The 19,023-nt window shown below is 40.8% G+C and overlaps 1 protein-coding gene across 5 annotated transcripts in view; it reads right to left on the bottom strand.

The window, feature by feature from the left end:
- Positions 1-1,082: 1,082 nt before the first annotated feature.
- The window catches only part of STX2 (syntaxin 2), a 65,796-nt gene continuing 47,855 nt past the window's right edge, over positions 1,083-19,023 (bottom strand). The window contains exons 7-12 of one of the 5 annotated variants that reach the window (XR_005214022.1): positions 10,496-10,569; positions 10,222-10,359; positions 8,022-8,132; positions 5,810-5,934; positions 2,943-3,225; positions 1,083-1,476 (exon numbers count right to left, since the gene is read on the bottom strand). Coding sequence is in view for 3 of the 5 variants with exons in the window: in XM_037817091.1 (XP_037673019.1) it covers positions 5,854-5,934; positions 8,022-8,132; positions 10,222-10,359; positions 10,496-10,569 (404 nt within the window). In the remaining 2 variants the exon portion in view is untranslated. The other 4 variants (XM_037817091.1, XR_005214023.1, XM_037817094.1 and 1 more) reach the window with 4 other exon arrangements.

Here is a 19,023-nt window from a genome sequence, read left to right as displayed (position 1 = left end):
CCGCCTCTAAATCCTGGGCCATGTTCCCAACAAAACACCAAAAGTAGAATTTAATAAAATAAATACGGCGTGCTCCTCGCTGCACTCACCATGCCCTCTGGCGCTCTGGAAGGCCGACTGGAGAACCCCGAGGCTCCTCGGCCGCGGCGCCCGTGTCTGTGCCTCAGGGCCGCCCTGGCTCCGCAGTCGCCGCCGCAGTGCCCCACCTGTGCCCACCCGCAGGTGCCCGTGCAGCCCGGCCTGCCGGCGCCCCGTCACTTTCTCACTCCCAAATCAGTGATTTTTGAACGGAGCCAGGTGAGCTCTCTCCAGTCTAGCTTCCAAACAGACTTCCCCGCTTGATTTTATCTCCGTGTAATACACTTTCTAAACTCAATAAAGGATGGGAGTTCAGATTTATTGAATAAATTCATAAAAATTCATTTGAATGATAAACTTTTGGTTGTTTTTAAGAAGCATAAGCAAAGTAAATTATTGAATACGTATATCAAGATTGAAATGTGAAAGGAAATCCATTTTGGAAGAGCTATAGGGCTAGGAGGTTAAAATTAATGTTGGGAATCTGTCTTCATGAACTAATTATCTCTAGGACCATCTTTTCCTTGTGTGTGTGTGTGTGTGTGTGTGTGTGTGTGTGTGTGCACGCACACGTGCACATGTGTTTAATTCTGGTTTTAAAAACCTCACTTTCCAATATGGTTACAATTCAGTAAGGAGGGTTAGGAATTAAGGAAATTCCACTGACTAAGAAAAAATCAGAAAGAAGGTTAAGAAACATCTAGAGGATAACACAGACCACAAGGGAGAAAGGGCTTCCCAAGTAAATTCTGATGAGAATCTGTCAGGACGTCTCAGCGTGCACTCAGGGACTTTGCCCAAATTCGTCGGCTTAGGATTGGTGGTAAATAACAAGACCTCAGGGGCTTTCTTAACACGTGCTGCTGACACAAGACATGGGCAACAGAAGTTATAATAAAAATAACAATAATGAATAAATAAATAATCAATAATGATCCAAAACTTCTAAAAGTATCAATTCATGTTATATTATTACATGAAATAATAGCCAAAGGTAAGAGTAATTTTCTTAGTAGGACAATTTATTAATGAATATGCAACAAAATATCTCCCAAAAATATTTCCAGAAATGACAGAACAGAAAGTATTTCTTTTTTTGGTACTCTGCAAATTTTTAAAAAATGTAAACATCAACTATATGAAGAAAGACTAAAACATAACAGATGACTCTGTAAATATATTTGTTTGAGGTTCTGACACAAGAGACGTGCCGTTTGATGACTGACTAGATACGGAGGCGTCAGTCCTGGAGCCGGCCACAGGCCAACTCACACACGGCCAGAAGCCTCCGAGGCCTGGAGGGCGACTTCCGCGAGGACAGTGAGGACGGCCACAGAAGGCAAAGTCCATCCAAGACTGACTGTGACGAAAAAGTGGGACACAAAGCAGCACGGAGTCCTACATGTGGGCATAATTATACAGAGAAATAAATGTTTCAGGCTATATAAATACAAGCATGATCTCTACATATTTAAACCCCTTCGAGACAAGGTATATATTCAATTTAATCTCAAGTCAGGGAGCATTTCTACTGACAGGCTATTAGAGACAGAACAATTGTGTGTTAGGGCCGAATACTCCCTGAAGTCCTGAGGACAGCCGGGGGGTAAATAAAATGCGCAAACAGGCGGCAAGGTGTATACCTTACGAGTGAGCGTAATTCATAATCGCATTAAATAAGGAACACAGTTTCTAAACTCTCCAAGATTATTCACACATATTGTTTGGAATCATGCACATCCATATTAATTTTCAAACCAAACAATGTTAAAATATAGTCACATGCTCATACAATAACACAGAAAAGGAACAAAAGTTAACAATATTTTGGATATCCTTCACATACTCATTTAATATTTTGACAATTGGCTATCTTAATAGATGGCTGTTCACTAACAAGATTTCACAGATTTATGAGGCTAAAATAAACAATATTATTCTACTAAAAACCTTTAATGAGCACTAAAAATGTTTATCATAAATTCCTACCAAACTTTGGGAATTCACTTTTAAAGTTCAGCAGAATATCAGGTATTTAACAAGAACATTTTAAATGATCTGCACAAATGTTTAAATTTTAAAAATTTATTTAATGTCTAGGAGTAATTTTCTTGATATCAAAGAGTACCAAATCTTAGTTTCATCATGAAACTTAAATTCAGACTTTAGTCATGTAAACAGGGAAGCACAAACATTTTATAGTGGACAAAGAAGAGACCACCGTCTTTACAGAGCAGTGACTACTTTCCTGGGGAATGGGACACAGAGGGAGCCAAATACTGTATTCTAGACTGTTCTGCAAGGGAGCAGGCATTGAAAATCTATATATCAAGAGGAACAGAAGGTACTTGGAAGGCTTTCAGGGTGCTGTGCAATGAATATTTTTTGTAACAAGGGCAAACTTTGTAAACAATGTTCAACAATGGCTCTGATATTATAAAGCTTCCTATTTCACTTAAAAGGCAGTATTTACTATATAAAATGGGGAAAATTAAGATGTTCATATATTAAACAGTTAATCTATAAGCATTAAAAATTATAGATATTTGACAAAACAGCCTTTGTGATTAGTAAAAATTATTTTTTACAAACAAGAAATAAACATGAATTAAACACAGTATAAAAAGCATGTCTTAATTAGCATATGTCAGCTGGGTGAAGGGGAGGAAATCAAGTCTGAGATCTGAAATCTGATAGCTTCATAACATAAAGTATTCCTAATTAAACTTCACATACATTTTTTAACACTGTAATACAAAAAAAATTGAAATTTTCAATAATTTATTTTAAGGCCACTGAAACAAGTTTCACATTGTTAAATTTTTATGCTATGTTTAGTTGGAGTCCAAGGTGACTTGCGTTACCTCATCACATCCATCCTGCTGACAGTATTTTCACTGAGCAATAAACGTGCTGTTGTGTTTTCTCCCTGCATTCGTTAACCAGTAGATCGGCTCTCAGCACCAGACGCCACAGCCCCCAGGCTTCACTCATGGACGGAGGGGACGTCGGCTTTGTCCCAGACGTGGTCAGAGTCTCCGAGGATGAACAGTTCTTGGGATATGGTTGCTATGACAATGTCGTTGCTAGGAAAATTCCAAGGCTCACAAGCAAAATAATTACACAAATAACAATGAACATCATTTTCTGCAAGACAAAGAAAAACATTAATTATTTTTGCAATGCATTAAAAGGGAGAAATCAGCCGTGTCATTTCCTAACAAAATTCTCCAGAAATTTTAGATATTTTAAACTATAAATCCATTATCAGGTAAGAACCCTAAAAGTCACAGAAAAAGAGTGGGGGGACCTCTACAGTCAAAACGTTAAGTGATGTGCCTGTGCATTACTTATTAAAACAACTATTTGCTCCTAGAAGGAAAAAGGCACCATCACTTGGCTCCCTGTGGGTTCTTAATAAGCACTTTCTATTGATCATAATAAAATTCCTGAAATGTTACTTCTCAGCTGCACTGTATATCTTTTTAAAGCCCTAAACGAATTTCTCATTTGCTGAAAAAATCTGTTTTATACATTTTTAAAGTCACATGTGACACCCTTGTGTAAGAAACCAACAAGACAAGGACCCAGCCTTCCACTGCACACGCGGCCTAAGCTGGGTGACGCGCGTTTAACTGTCCTTTACTACCAGCAAGCATCCTTGCACAACTGAAAGTGAAATCACACTGGCTTAAGAAAGCTGCACTCCTCCACCAGGGAAGCTGTCTGAGGAAGCAGGAGGGGCCACACCTCACACCACGGGGCCTGGAGCTCTCCTCGCAAAAGGAGAGGTTCATCATCTCAAATGGAAATGGGAACCATCTAGAAAATCCTGTCTGCGGAAACTGGAAGGAGCCAGGCACTCAACTTCAGGCAGCGGGGCTTGCGGAGGTTTGCCCCGCTGCCCCCCAGGTCCCGGCGCTGACCCTCTGGATCCACGATCCTGGAATGGCTGCCCCTCGACACCACAGACTCGACAACCCTTCTGGTCTGGCACCCCGGGAAGAGGGCATGCCAGCTCGGCCTTCTCCTCCGGGGGAGAGCACCCCTGGGAGTCAGTCCCGTCACGGTCCTGTCATGGGTGAACTGCAGTCTTGGACGGCTCCTCATGTGTAAAACGGGCCTCCCACCCAGACTGCGGGGTTTTGGGGAGCACGACAGCTACACAGTGCCATCCTACGGGAAGGCATTCAACAAGTGTCTGCTGAGCGCGAAAGAGTAAGTTAATTTTTAGAAACATAATTAAAGACCTCAATTTTGTATACAAAAATAATCGCGTGTACACTTCGATCTGTTTGATTTCAGCGGGAATCCTTTTGTCCTGATGTGTGTCTACAGGCATCAGGTAACCCAGCCGCCAGGCCCAGGGCAGAGTCCAAACCAGCTGACCCCCGGGTCTCTCACCATCTAAACCAAACAATGGCGATGAAAAGTAATCATTTCACTGGCTCCAAGCTAAAACCTGTAATCTTTAGTATAACCATGTTCAACTAACCACATTATGGCCACGGGGAAAAATTAAGAATAGACATGTTTTAGAAAGACTTATAAAAATACTAAAAGATACCAATATACTAGTGAAGAAAAATCCGTTCCTTCAGCCTCTGAAGGAACAGGTGCCAACAAACTCACCCGCCTGGGCTGTTCTGTGGCCTGAGTCAATGTCAGTACAGGAATTACCGCGAAAGGTACGCCTCACTAACTGCACACCCTCAGCACGGGACACGCACGTGGAGAAATAGACCTCTAAGACTGAGAAGCAGCAGCTGACGCCCTCACGCTTTCTACCATAACATCTTATCAAAACCAAAAAACAAAAAAAACCCTGCAAAATGACTCTCAGCCAGCAGTCACTCCCCCGATAAGACAATGAGCACATCGAGGGCTTCCTGTCACAATATTCCAATTTCAACCATGACGCCAAACTCAAATTTCAAGAGAAATAACTTGTGTGTCCAAATTTAATAGGCCAGGCAGCAATTGGACTTAAGGGATCATGCAAGGTGGGTGACCCCAAATGCAAAATAAAACCAGAGGGAAAGCACAAAATCTACTGACAGTAGAGAAAGGTGATACTAATATAGTGAACAGAAATCACATGTTTTTAAATAAGTAAATTGAATATCCGTTATATTCAGAATCCTTTAGGAATTAACAGGCATGATGGATTGTATAGTGTGTGAATAAAACTGTTTAACAAAAAATTTAAAAAATGAGAATTAACAGGCAGGCTAATAAAATAAATGCAGTTCCTGTTTTAAAAAGGAAACATTTTCAAACAAAATATACTGCCAAATAGAAATAAATTGCACAATGGATTTTGATTCCACTAAATGTTTTTCAGACCTTTAGTTTCATTCTAATTCCACAGCAAAATGAGTAAATATATTTTAAAAAGTAACTGTCAGTTGTTGCAATTATAATTATAATGCAGGCTGAAATGTAAGAGGTAAACTAAAGCCAGAACGCGAGTCCTCTGACGGGGAATTAACCCTCCCGACACGCTCCCAGCCCAGCGAGGACTCCGCGGGTGAGGAGAGATGCGCTTCCAGGATGGAAACGAAAGCCCATGCAGACAGGGGCTGGGACCCTCCACGCGCTCACAGCGGGTACAGAAGTGGACCCCGCCAGGCCTCCGGAGACCACCAGGGCCCGCGTGGCCGGGCTCGGCCCTCCCGAGGTGTGCTAGAACCGGGTGGGCAGGGGGACAGCTAACTGCAGAGCCACTTACCGCCACCCTGGCAGCGAGGCGCGCCCAGGCTGCCCCCCAGGCCATCACTTGCCAACCGATAAACCGATGATCAGAGCAATTACAGCAACCAGGACCACTAAGGCCGCGGCGATTATCCACTTTTTCTGTCAAAGAGAAGCAAGCCGATTGTATCGCGGTTAATTCCCATCACCACATGGAAAGGCATCAGTCATTAAAATAAAAGGACCCCCTGGAGCTCATTTTAAAATCTGTTTCAGGGCTTCTGCTTCACCCTGTTTGACAAGTTTTAGTTCTCAGAAAAGGTGATGCTTTATTTAATAAGGTCAAATTATTTGCAGCCAAACTGCTATCCACTCTTAGAAACTGGTTCTGTCAATGGGGGGAGCCGCACGATCACATCATTCTGATAAATTTCTGATGGAAATCGGTGCTGTGCACCAGGCCCCTCCACCCTCGCAGCGTACAGCCTTTGTTGCCTGTTTGCTGCTGCCAGTTAAGCTCTTCGCACCCCTACGGAGTGAAGCACTTCCTGTCAGCGGCCACCCCAGCCCCCTGGATTCAGCCCCGGGAGTAAAAACAAGACACCAGAAAAGGGGACAGCTGGCACTTAGAACAGAAGCAAAGGTAAAGCATCTGAGTGTCTACGGAGAAGTTAAAAAAAAGCTGTGTGGTTTTAGATAGACACTTAATCAAAAAGAAAGGAATAATTTTTGAAATAGGCACCACATTTTTGACCACTTTATCTTAAGCTAACAGGGTTTTCAGCCATCTTAGGAAGCCAGGCTCACTCAGCAGGTTAAAAATGGAATTTACCGTATCCACAAGCTCTTACCTTTATAAGACCAGCCAGCCTTTCACTAAATCCTCACTGGACTGACATGCAGTGAGGTCAAGAAGACAAGGGAGGGAGATGCCCTTTAACCGAATCCACTTTGTGCTTGGAACAAAGCCAAGCACTTCACATCGATGTCTATCTCCCACCTCAACTTCAGGATCAATGTTTAAGAACACATAAAACAAATTACGCGAAGAACCACGCCTTACATCACAAAGATAAGCAGGGTGATACACTTGCAGGCTGGTGCCAAAGCACAGGTGTACATTTTATCTGGGAATGACTTCCAGTGAGCCTGCGCACAATCTGGTGCTTCACTTTTCCTAACACTGAGCAACTATCTCTTCTCAGCATCTGCTGACATCTTACTCTGACCCTCACTAGGCAAACAGCCCCTAAGACGGGCGTCAGAGCCTGGACAGCCATTGCCAGGAGGGTCGGGGACGACAGTGCTGAGAGCAGAGGCTTTTCCATGGTGTCCATCTTTCTCCACACCCAGGAGAGAGAACCAGAGAACTGCTGGGCAAGGAAGTCAGGGCCAGGCCTGAATCAGGACTTCATTTTGTATCTTCGTTATTTTCTTAGGAGAGATTTTTATTCACACACGACACACTTAAGATTCAGATTTAAATATTAAAATTTGTTTGCAAAGCTTAAGTCATGCATCACATCTCTATATATTAGGCAAAAGGAGGTGACAGTGTGGAAAATCTGTAATCTTTCAAGTTTCAGAGGAATAAAGCTAAAAAATACCTAAATCAGAAGAATAGGTTTTCAACGTTGGCCCTGGTAACAAAAAATTCAGACTGGGTTTCCTAGCCCTCGTTAGATGTCAAGTATGTAGATCTTAGGCAGAATCAGACCCCCTTCTTTTGAGGGCAAGCTTACCCATTGTAAGCAACCTTACAATGTGGTTGCTACAAAATATCTCAAGTCCACAGTCTCAAAAAAAAATGCTCTTCTTTCCTCCAAATGAAAGATATAGCAAATAATCTAAGTAGAGAATAAAATGTTCATTACATAAAATGTGTAGCCAATGATTTTTAAAGAGAATTTCTAAATCAACTGGTTTTGCTTCTCCCTCCATATAATCACACAAGAAATGGAGAATACTGTAAAAATTTTAAACTCATCCAAACTAGGAAAGGGAAATGACACTGGCTTTTGGTTGGGTTGGGTTTTAATACTTAGAACATGAAAGGATTTATATTCCATATAATTTATGTAATAAACTTCTAAAACTGCTAATAAAAAGAATATTGCAATTTTAAAATAAGATCTTCATTAAGAAACTTTTATTCTTTGAATATGTATAAGGAGGCTTACATTAATGTATTAAAAACTTGACCCTAACATTAAGAAATATGCACCATAATTCTCAAAAATCAAACTCACCCTCCTCGCTTTGCTTTGATATTTAATAGCTTTTTTAGTTTCTTCTTTAGCATGTTCGACATAGTCTGCAGCATTCATAACATTTTTTTCTATGTTGTTGATCATTTCACCCTTAAAATAAAATTTTAAAAAATTCTCTTAACATATATCTGAAGATACTCACAAACATCCAAAAGGTTTTTATACAAACATAATGTGCATGTGATGGATACTGATTGTTTTTATTTTCACACTTTGTGAAAGGTAAAAGGTGCCAACATAAAGCAATCAAAATACAATTTCTATTTTAAAAAGAAGTAGAAGGGATGGCCAAAAACACTGAAGAGGAAAGGCACATCAGTTAGACTTGGGGCACACTTGAAGACGTGAACATTATTTCAACGATGAGCACAGTGAAGGAAAAGAAGCCAGCTGTGGGCAAACATTTTACTCTTCAGGACAAATGTATGATATACAAGGAACAGCTTCTTTTCCAATGGTAGAAAATGTTGCTGTTTCTTTAAAATAGCAGTCAATGACATACAGCTATGTTTACACTAAGCTGACTAAATTAATGATCAAAAATGTAAGCGAGGGTGAATGAGGTGAAGCCAGGGGAGAAAACAAGTTACCTGTGTCCTATCTCCCTGCAGACATGATCTGCAGCAGTGCGGAGGGCAGCATTGAGGAATGACGCACAGTTAACTTGTTCATTCGAAATTTAAACTTACTACATTTTCACCTTGACATCTATTTTGAACAGACGAGTTTCTGTAATGCAATACTTAATGGATTTCTAAAAGTAAGCAATAAAATAAATCGAAGGACACGGTGATTTTTCTAATGGAGTCTACAGTAATACAGACGGCAAAGAACAATTATAATTAAAGTCTAACGTAGCGTAACATCCTTAATCACTACAGAAATAACCTAGCATTCTTCTGCCTAATTGGTTGCTTTGGAAGGCTTCCTGAAAATAGGAACTGACAGTATCACATATCCTGAGCAGCGGGTCCACCAGAAACAGGAGAAGAGTAAAATCTTTCCACCTTTGCCCCCAAGCAGCAGTTGGTTTCTCCAAGCAAACGCCTGGTGTCTGAATTTCCCACCCAAACTGTAACTACGTCCTTCAAAAGGTTAGTGACAGGCAAAGAATGACTCCCATACATGGATGGATTTCTTGTCCTGCTGCCATAGTCCAGCTGATCACAGAAAATACACCCATCGACTTTGAGCATCCTTGGATGGCTAGTCCAGCCAAAGCACACTCTGAAATCAATCTGCATAGGAGTGAGGACGTGATTTACTTGGGGTAGTGTGACGAGAACGCTTCACCTTCTCTGGTGGTCAGCTGAATTCTACCCGGCCCACAGAATCAGTGAACGCTGGACCAAACCATGCACAGGGTATCTGAAAAATCATGGCAGGACCTTGCTCAGCCACAGAAGTAAATGTGAACCTGCCCCCACACCTAACAGATATGCACTGTCTTGAATTTGACATTGACTTCTACATATTTTTAGAATTGTATTCATTTCTTCAATTCCTTCAGTGGGGTCTTCCCCACATCTGTCTACTTGCTGTCTGTGAACTGGACACAACGAGAACAACCGGTGTAGGAACATGCTTCTACTTGCCTCAGGGATCCTATCTCCCTTGGGGATTACCTTTCTTAAATATTTTCCCCAGTTATGACTGTAATATGTGCTCCTTGAAGAAAACTTGAAAAATACATACATTTTAGAGATGAAAATTAAAATTTCAATAGTACCCCTATCCCAAAGAGAAGAATACTGTTATTATACTGTTTGGCATATTTCTCTCCTTCTGTGAATGCTGTTTATGCAGCTGAGTACATAGTATGTAAATATACATGTCTGTGTGTATATATGTGTGATACATGTATATGTGTTTATTTTATATCTCTCCTTTTCCTAGCCCAAAATTCTACTATTATCTTTTGTACAGTTCATTTGCAATTCTCCAAACACAAAACTGTGGTGGCCCACGAGGCCTGCCAGGCTACCCTGTGGACAGACCCTAGCTGAGCTTAACTGATCAGACCAGGGCCCTGCTAGGAAAGTCTCCGTTGTCTCTGCTGTTGAAATGTCACATATAGTTTTGCAATTAACTTTTGAATATTCAGATAACAACCAAAACAATGGCCTTCCTGGGTACCAGAATCAACTAGAAAACATTAGAGAGCGAAGGAGTCTGGCACCTGTGTCTCCACGAACATGGCCATGTCCACGAACATCTCGTGCAGCTCCCGGATGCTGCTCTCCAGCTTCATGATGTCTTTGTGACGGGACTCAATTTCATTGAGCGCTTGTCTAGTAATCTGTGAATCTGATATAATCTTTGAAAACCAAAAATAGAAGAGAAATAGTTCGTGAGTCTATGAATGTTTTGGAAGATAAAGAAAAATATACAAATATAATTTCATATATAATATAAGTGAATACATGCAACTGCACAGAAATATGAGTACTTACATCTGAAGTGAATATGGAGGGATTCCCACTTTCCAACATCGTTTCTAGTTCATCGTCAGTGGTGGTTTTCCCAGCTAAAAGATTAACAGTTAAAAAGGCCATTCAGAATGGCTCATTATTGAAAAATGAGGATCTTTCAACCTAAGTTAGCAACTAAAATCTCATTATGTTGTTAACACTTTTAAACAATGTTTTTCTACCCTCTCAAATATATTTTCTCAGGCAAGTGTTAATGATGAGAGAAATTAACCCAAGACTAAGAAATAGGATAAATTGGGAAAATTCATGGAAAACTTTAAAACTGAAACAAATAATAAAATCTAATTTTAGTACAAATGAAAATCAATTACAAAAAAGAAATCAAAATGTTATTGTTTTGCCACATGAGTTTTCCTAAAAGGTTAACTCTGGTTTATGGAAAAAGGGGGAGTTAAACTGAACTCAGCATATATTAAATCAATACAAATAGAGGTAGTTAAGATTTTTCCTTTTGAGTTAAGTATATTAATGATTTCTAAGAAACATGCTCACAGTTGTTTGGGAAAACTGAATTGAAAACCTGCTATTTTTCAAGTTTGTGCCACAAAATACAAAATTAAATGGGTAACTGAAGACTTGTGGATCCAAGGTGGCCAAACAGGGAGAAGGTGGGCTTGCTTCTCTCCCAGAAAAACAACCGGGGGTCAGGCAGAAGCTGTCTGCAACATTGGATCTGGGCTCTGGAGACCGGGGGGAGTGCTCTGCAACACCCAGGAAAGTGCGGGACAAAGTGATGGGGAAGCTACGGCAAGAGAGCCTGAGTGAGCCCCCAGCCCGACTCCTGGCGTCCACCCCCGACTCTCGGGGTAGAAACCCTCTGGCTCTCCAGTCTCTGGCCGATGGAGAACCCCAGACTGAAAGGGCAGGGAGGTCCACTCTGCCAAGGAAAGGGCAGGACACGGTCCAGCCCTATGACAGCTTTTGGCCAGGAAAGTGCTCCCTTCAGGAGCAGAATTGAAGGCTTTCAGGCATCTTTACCAGACCTTCCCCACAAGGCCCTCTGGAGCTGGGGTGCACCCTCCTTGCAGGTCCCTGGTCCAGTCCTGGCTGAGTAATCCTGACAAACCACATGCCAAGGAAGAGGTTTTATAAAAACCCAATCAACAAGAGAAGCTTTGGCAAGAGGGATAATCTGAACTTCAGAGTAAACTCACCAAGATAATCCAATGCCCAGACATCAGCAAAAATAAAGCCATATAAAGAAAAAGGAAGATATGGCCCAGTCAAAGGAGCAAATCAAAAAGTCAGAGGAGATACAGACTGTGGAACTAATAAAAAAATATTTAAACCAATTTCCTAAACTAATTCAAGGAGATGGCTAAAGAGATAAAGAATACTAAAAAGACACTGGGTGAGCATAAAGAAGAATTTGAAAGCATACAAAGAAAAATAACTGATCTTATGGGAATGAAAGGCACACAGATGAAAATAAAAATACACTGGAGGGAGGACTCGGGCAAGATGGTGGCATAGAGAGGAGTGGAAGCTGAGTAGTCCCCCTGGAACAACTACAAAAAACCAGAAACAACTAGTAAATAATCCAGAATAACTGCGGGGGGACAAATGAGACCATCCATTCATCATACACCAACCTGAATTGGGAGGAATGCCTGAGAACACAGCATAAAATCTGTAAGTAAAACCTGCGGAACCAGGTCAGGAGACCCCCTCCCCCATAGCCCGAGCTGCGGAGCCGCGTGGTGCCACAGAGAAGCTCTCTTCCAGCAAGCGAATACAGCTCAGCTGAGCTCCAACTGGGGTTTTAAGTAGCAAGTGTGAACTGCTCACTACAGGTACACAGCCCCAAAAAAACCGACAGAGGCTTTGGGTGACGACTGACCTGGGAGAGCCGGAGGGTTGTCTTGGACTGGGTCTGAAGGGGACTATCTGTTTCTTTTTTGGCTCAGTGGAGAAAGCCCCAGTCATTTTTAGTTTCCAGGGCTGTGACTCTGGGAAGGGTGGAGACAGCACAAGCAGAGCGAGACCACTGAAATGCTAATGACCTCCACCTGAGGGGTCTGTCTTCTCTAGGAGGAAAGGGGTGGGGCCCTTTCCATTCAGAACCAGACCCCAGAGCCTGGGGGAACACAGCCACACCTCCTCACACCAGTCAAGAATTATAGGCTAACAGGCGTCACCTGCTGGGCAGAAAAGCACAGGGACCCGAGGCATCACAGGGTGGAGCAATTTTCTAAGACACACCCACAGGGAAACCAGATACTGAATATTTCTTCCCTCTGGGACCTGAGCCTGTTCTGGTCTGGGAAAACCTGATTTGGATAACCAAGGAAACCATGCCTAGACAACAGAAAATTACAACCTACACTAAGAAAAACAAAGTTGTGGCCCAGTCAAAGGAACAAACGTACACTTCAACTGAGATACAGGAATTTAAACAACTAATGCTAAATCAATTCAAAAAGTTTAGAGAAGATATTGCAAAAGAGATAGAGGCTGTAAAGGAAGCACTGGACATGTATACGGCAGAAATCAAAAGTTCAAAAAACCTACTAGTAGAAACTATGGAAATGAAAGGCACAACACAAGAGATGAAAGACAATATGGAAACATACAACAGCAGATCTCAAGAGGCAGAAGAAAACACTCAGGAACTGGAGAACAAAATACCTGAAAGCCTACACGCAAAGGAGCAGATGGAGAAAAGAATGAAAAAATATGAGCAACGTCTCCGGGAACTCAAGGATGAAACAAAGTACAATAATGTACATATCATTGGTGTCCCAGAAGGAGAAGAGAAGGGAAAGGGGGCAGAAGCAATAATAGAGGAAATAATTAATGGAAATTTCCCATCTCTTATGAAAGACATAAAATTACAGATCCAAGAAGCGCAGCGTACTCCAAACAGAAGAGATATGAATAGGCCTACGCCAAGACACTTAATAATCAGATTATCAAATGTCAAAGACAAAGAGAGAATCCTGAAAGCAGCAAGAGAAAAGCAATCCATTACATACAAAGCAAGCTTAATAAGACTATGTGTGGATCTCTCAGCAGAAACCATGGAGGCAAGAAGGAAGTGGTGTGATATATTTAAGATACTGAAAGAGAAAAACCACCAACCAAGAATCCTGTATCCAGCAAAGCTATCCTTCAAATATGAGGGAGAGCTCAAAATATTTTCTGACAAACAATGAGAGACTTTGTGAACAAGACACCTGCCCTACAGGAAATACTAAAGGGAGCACTACAGGGTGACAGAAGACAGGAGTGTGTGGTTTGGAACACAATTTTGGGAGATGGTAGCACAACAATGTAAGTACACTGAACAAAGGTAACTATGAATACGGTTGAGAGAGGAAGATGGGGAGCATGTGAGACACCACAAGAAAGGAGGAAAGATAATGACTGGGACTGTGTAACTTGGTGAAATCTAGAGTATTCAACAATTGTGATAAAATGTACAAATATGTTCTTTTACGAGGGAGAGCAAGCAAATGTCAACCTTGCAAGGTGTTAAAATGGGGTTTATCTAGTGTATGGATGAGTGGAGGAATGGGGATAAAAACTAAAGGACAAATGGGGTGGGATGGGGGGATGATTTGGGTGTTTTTTTTTCACTTTTATTTTTTATTCTTGTTCTGGTTCTTTCTGATGTAAGGAAAATGTTCAGAGATAGATTGTGGTGATGAACGCATAACTATGTTATCATACTGTGGACAGTGGATTGCATATCATGGATGATTGTATGATGTGTGAATGTATTTCAATAAAACTGAATTAAAAAAAAAAATAAATAAATAAATAAATAATAAAAAAAAAATGGGGAGGCACTGGGGGAGGGATGCAATCAGCATAAACTAGAGACTGTAACTAATAGAATCATTGTATTATGCCTCCTTTAATGTAACAAAGGTGATATACCAAGGTGAATGCAGATAAGAGGGGGGATAGGGGAGGCATGTTAGACACTTGACATTGGTGGTATTGTCTGATTCTTTATTCTACTTTGATTTAAGGTTATTTTTCCTTTTGCTGCTTCCTAGCTGTCATTTTTTTGTTTCCTCTTTCTTTTGCCTCTCTACCTTCTTTGACTCTCCCTCCTGCCTTGTGGAAGAAATGTAGATGCTCTTGCTTAGTATGAGCAGAATGTTCAATTAGGATGAACTTAAATGTTTGGAAATGAACAGGGGTGTCGGTAGCAAGATGTGAAAATAACTAACAGTGCCAAATGGTGTGTGAATGAGGTGGAAAGGGGAAGCTCAGAGTCATATATGTCACCAGAAGGAAAGTTGGAGGTCAAAAGATGGGAATGTATGAAACTGAATCCTATGGTGGGCAATGTCCGTGATCAACTGTACAAATACTACAAATCACTTCATGAACCAGAACAAATGTATGACAATACAATTAGAAGTTAATAATAGAGGGGCATATAGGGAAGAACTATATACCTATTACAAACTATATACTACAGTTAGTAGTATTTCAACATTTTTTCATAAACAGTAACAAACGTACTATGTCAATACTAGGAGTCAACAATTGAGGGGGGTTGGTTAGGGATAGGGGAGGTTTAGAGTTTCCTTTTCTTTTTTTCTTTTTTCATCTTTCACTTTATTTCTTGTCTGGAGTAATGAAAAGTTTCTAAAAATTGAACAAAAATTAAGTGTGATGGATGCACAGCTGTATGAGGGTACCCAGGGGCAAGTGATTGTACACTTTGGATCTTTGGATAATTGTATGGTATCTGAACAATCTCAATAAAAATGAAAAATAAAATTAAAAAAAATACACTGGAAGCACACAACAGCAGATTTGAAGAGGCAGAAAAAAGGATCAGTAAGCTAGAAAACAGCATCTGGATTCAGACAAAATAACAGATAAAGAAAAGAATGGAAAAAATTGAGCAGGGTCTTTGGGAACTGACTGAAAACACAAAGCATGCAAACATTTGCATCATGGGTGTTCCAGAAGGAGAAGAGAAGGGAAAAGGGACAGAAGGAATATTTGAGGAAATAATGGCTGAGAACTTCCAAACTCTTATGAAAAGCACTGATTTCCAGGTCTAAGAACCAAATAAATCTGAACAGACCTACTCCAGGACACATATTAATCAGCATGTCAAATGCCAAAGACAAAGAGAGAATTCTGAAAGCAGCAAGAGAAAAGTGATCCATCACATGCAAGGGAAGCTTAATAAGACTATGTACAGATTTCTTAGCAGAAACCATGGAGGCGAGAAGGCAGTGGTATGATATACTTAAGATACAGAAAGAGTAAAACTGCCAAAAAAGAATTCTATATCCAGCAAAACTATCCCTCAAAAATGAGGGAGAGATTAGAATAAATTCAGACAAACAGACATTGAGAGAATTTGTGAAAAAGAGACCTGCACTATAAGAAATACTAAAGGGAGTGCTACAGGCTGATAGGAAAAGACAGGAAAGAAAGAGTTGGAGAAGAGTGTAGAAATGAAGACTATTAGGAAGGGTAAAATGAGAGAAAAAGGAAAGGTATGACATATAAAATCCAAAAAAGACAAAATGGTAGAAGAGAGTACGGACCTTAACAGTAATAACACAAAATATGAATGGATTAAACTCCCCAATAAAAAGACATAGACTGGCAGAATGGATTAAAAAAATAGGACCCACCTATATGCTATCTACAAGAAACTCACTTTAGACACAAAGAAAAACATACGATGAAAGTGAAAGGTTGGAAAAAGATATTCTACGCAAACAACAATCAGAAAAAAACAGGAGTAGCTATATTAATATCAGACAAATTAGACTTCAAATGTAAAACAATTAAAAGAAAGGACACTATATATTAATAAAAAGGTCAATTCATCAAGAAAACATAACAATCATAAATATTCATGCACCAAGCCAGAGTGCCCCAAAATACATGAGGCAAACACTGACAACACTGAAGGGAGAAGCAGACATCTCTACAATAATAGTTGGAGACTTCAATAAACCACTCTCATCAATGAACAGAACATCTAGACAGAGAATCAGTAAGGAAACAGAGATGTTGAATTGTATGATAAATGAACAATACACCCCACAACAGAAGGATACACATTTTTCTCAAGTGCTCATGGCTCATTCTCTGGGATAGACCACATGCTGGGGCACAAAGCAAGACTCAACAAATTTAAAAATACTGGTATTATACAAAACACTTTCTCAGATCATAATGGTATAGAGTTGGAAATCAATAACAGGCAGAAATTCAGAAAATTCACAAATATATGAGGCTAAACAACACACTCTTAGACAATCAGCAGGTAAAGGAAGAAATTACAAGAGAAATTAATAAATAACTCGAGGCAAATGACAATGAAAACACAACATATCAAAACTTATGTAGCTAAGGCAGTGCTGAGAGGGAAATTTATTGTCCTAAATGCCTATATTAAAATTGAGAGGACTCAGGGAAGATGGAGGCATAGAAAGAAGTAGAAGACTTAGTCTCCCCCAGAACAATTCATAAATGAACAAAAAACCAGTAAATAACCCGGAATAACTATAGGGAGACAAACGGGACTGAACACTCAACATCCACCAACCTGAATTGGGAGGAATGCCCAAGATCACAGCATAAAATCTGTAAGTAAAACTGCGGACCCGCGCTGAGAGCCGAGAGCCCCTCCCTCACGGAAGCCGCGCCGTGCACTTTCTCAGCCCAGCCCCAAATGAGGTTTTAATAATAACTGCTCAATACAGACAGCGAATCCTCAACAAGCAGACAGAGGCTTTTGGTGACAACTGACCTTGGGAGAATCAGGGGACATATCTGTCTCAGGATAGGGAGCCCAGAGGATCGGGTGCTCTCTCTGGCTGACGGGTGAACCTGGGAGTTTTTCTGTCCCTCGCTCTCTCTCTGTGGAGAAAACCTCAGCTGTTCTCAGCCTGCAAGGCATTGCAGTGAAGACAGCCTCAGACATTCTGCATTCTGAAACGAGCTGAGAGCCCCGCGGCACAGCCCAGCAGCCCAGGGCTTCCCTTGAGGGATGGCGCACACTGGTGACATAGCACAGCATTCCCTTGGCTGAACTCCTGGAGGATTGCGGCTGGACGGGGGGACCTGCTCGGAGAACCCAGGGAGGCTATGCCAAGTCCGGTGGTTTGTGGGAGAGAGAGAGAGAGGGTCTGGGGCTGAACTGAAATGAAGGCTTAGACTCTTGCGGTGGCCTTGAATCTCCTGGAACCTGGTAGATTTGAACAGTAGAACTGCCCTTCCTCCCTGGCCACCCGTACACATGCCCCACGTTCAGGGTGGATGGCTCCAGCAACACACCCAAACTGAGTTCTCTAACTGAACCCACAAGAATCACTTCCCCACACACCGCAGGAAAAAGGTTGAGAACTAACTCGAGGGATATAGGTGACTCACAGATGCCATCTGCTGGTTAGTTAGAGAAAGCGTATGTCACCAAACTGTGTCTCTGAAAAATTAGATCAATATCCTTTTTTTTTGTTACAACTTGAAAGAACCCTATCAAGCAAAATGAATGCCAAGAGGCCAAAAACAACAGAAAATCTTAATGCATATGATAAAACCAGACGATATGTAGAATCCAGCTCCAAACACACAAATCAAGATTTTCGAAGAAACAATGTACCTCGCACAATTAATCAAAGAACTACAATCAAAGAATGAAAACATGGCAAAGGATTTAAAGGACATCAAGAGGACCATGGCCCAGGATATAAGTAACATAAAGAAGACCCTAGAAGAGCATAAAGAAGACATTGCAAGAGTAAATAAAAAAATAGAAGATCTTATGGAAATAAAAGAAACTGTTGGCCAAATTAAAAAGACTCTGGATATTCACAATATAAGACTAGAGGAAGCTGAACAACATCTCAGTGTCCTAGAAGTCCACAGAACAAAAAATGAAAGAACAAAAGAAAGAATGGAGAAAAAAATTGAAAAAATCGAAACGGATCTCAGGGATACGATAGATAAAATAAAACATCCAAACTTAAGACTCATTGGTGTCCCAGAGGGGAAGAGAAGGGTAAAAGTCTGGAAAGAGTATTCAAAGAAATTGTTGGGGAAAACTTCCCGAACCTTCTACACAATATAAAATACACAAACCATAAACCCAAAGAATAAATCCAAATAAACCCACTCCGAGACATATTCTGATCAGACTGTCAAATACTGAAGACAAGGAGCAAGTTCTGAAAGCAGCAAGAGAAAAGCAATTCACCACATACGAAGGAAACAACATAAGACTAAGTAGTGACTACTCAGCGACCACCATGGAGGCGAGAAGGCAGTGGCATGACATATTTAAAATTCTCAGAGAGAAAAATTTCCAGCCAAGAATACTTTATCCAGCAAAACTCTCCTTCAAATTTGAGGGAGAGCTTAAATTTTTCACAGACAAACAAATGCTGAGAGACTTTGCCAATAAAAGACCTGCCCTATTTCAGATTCTAAAGGAAGCCCTACCAACAGAGAGACAAAGAAAGGAGAAAGAGATACAGAGAATTTTAACTGACATATAT

This window comes from Choloepus didactylus, chromosome 23 (genome assembly GCF_015220235.1).
Source record: "Choloepus didactylus isolate mChoDid1 chromosome 23, mChoDid1.pri, whole genome shotgun sequence".
Lineage (NCBI taxonomy): Eukaryota > Metazoa > Chordata > Mammalia > Pilosa > Megalonychidae > Choloepus > Choloepus didactylus.
This window is presented reverse-complemented; position numbering and strand designations above follow the sequence as displayed.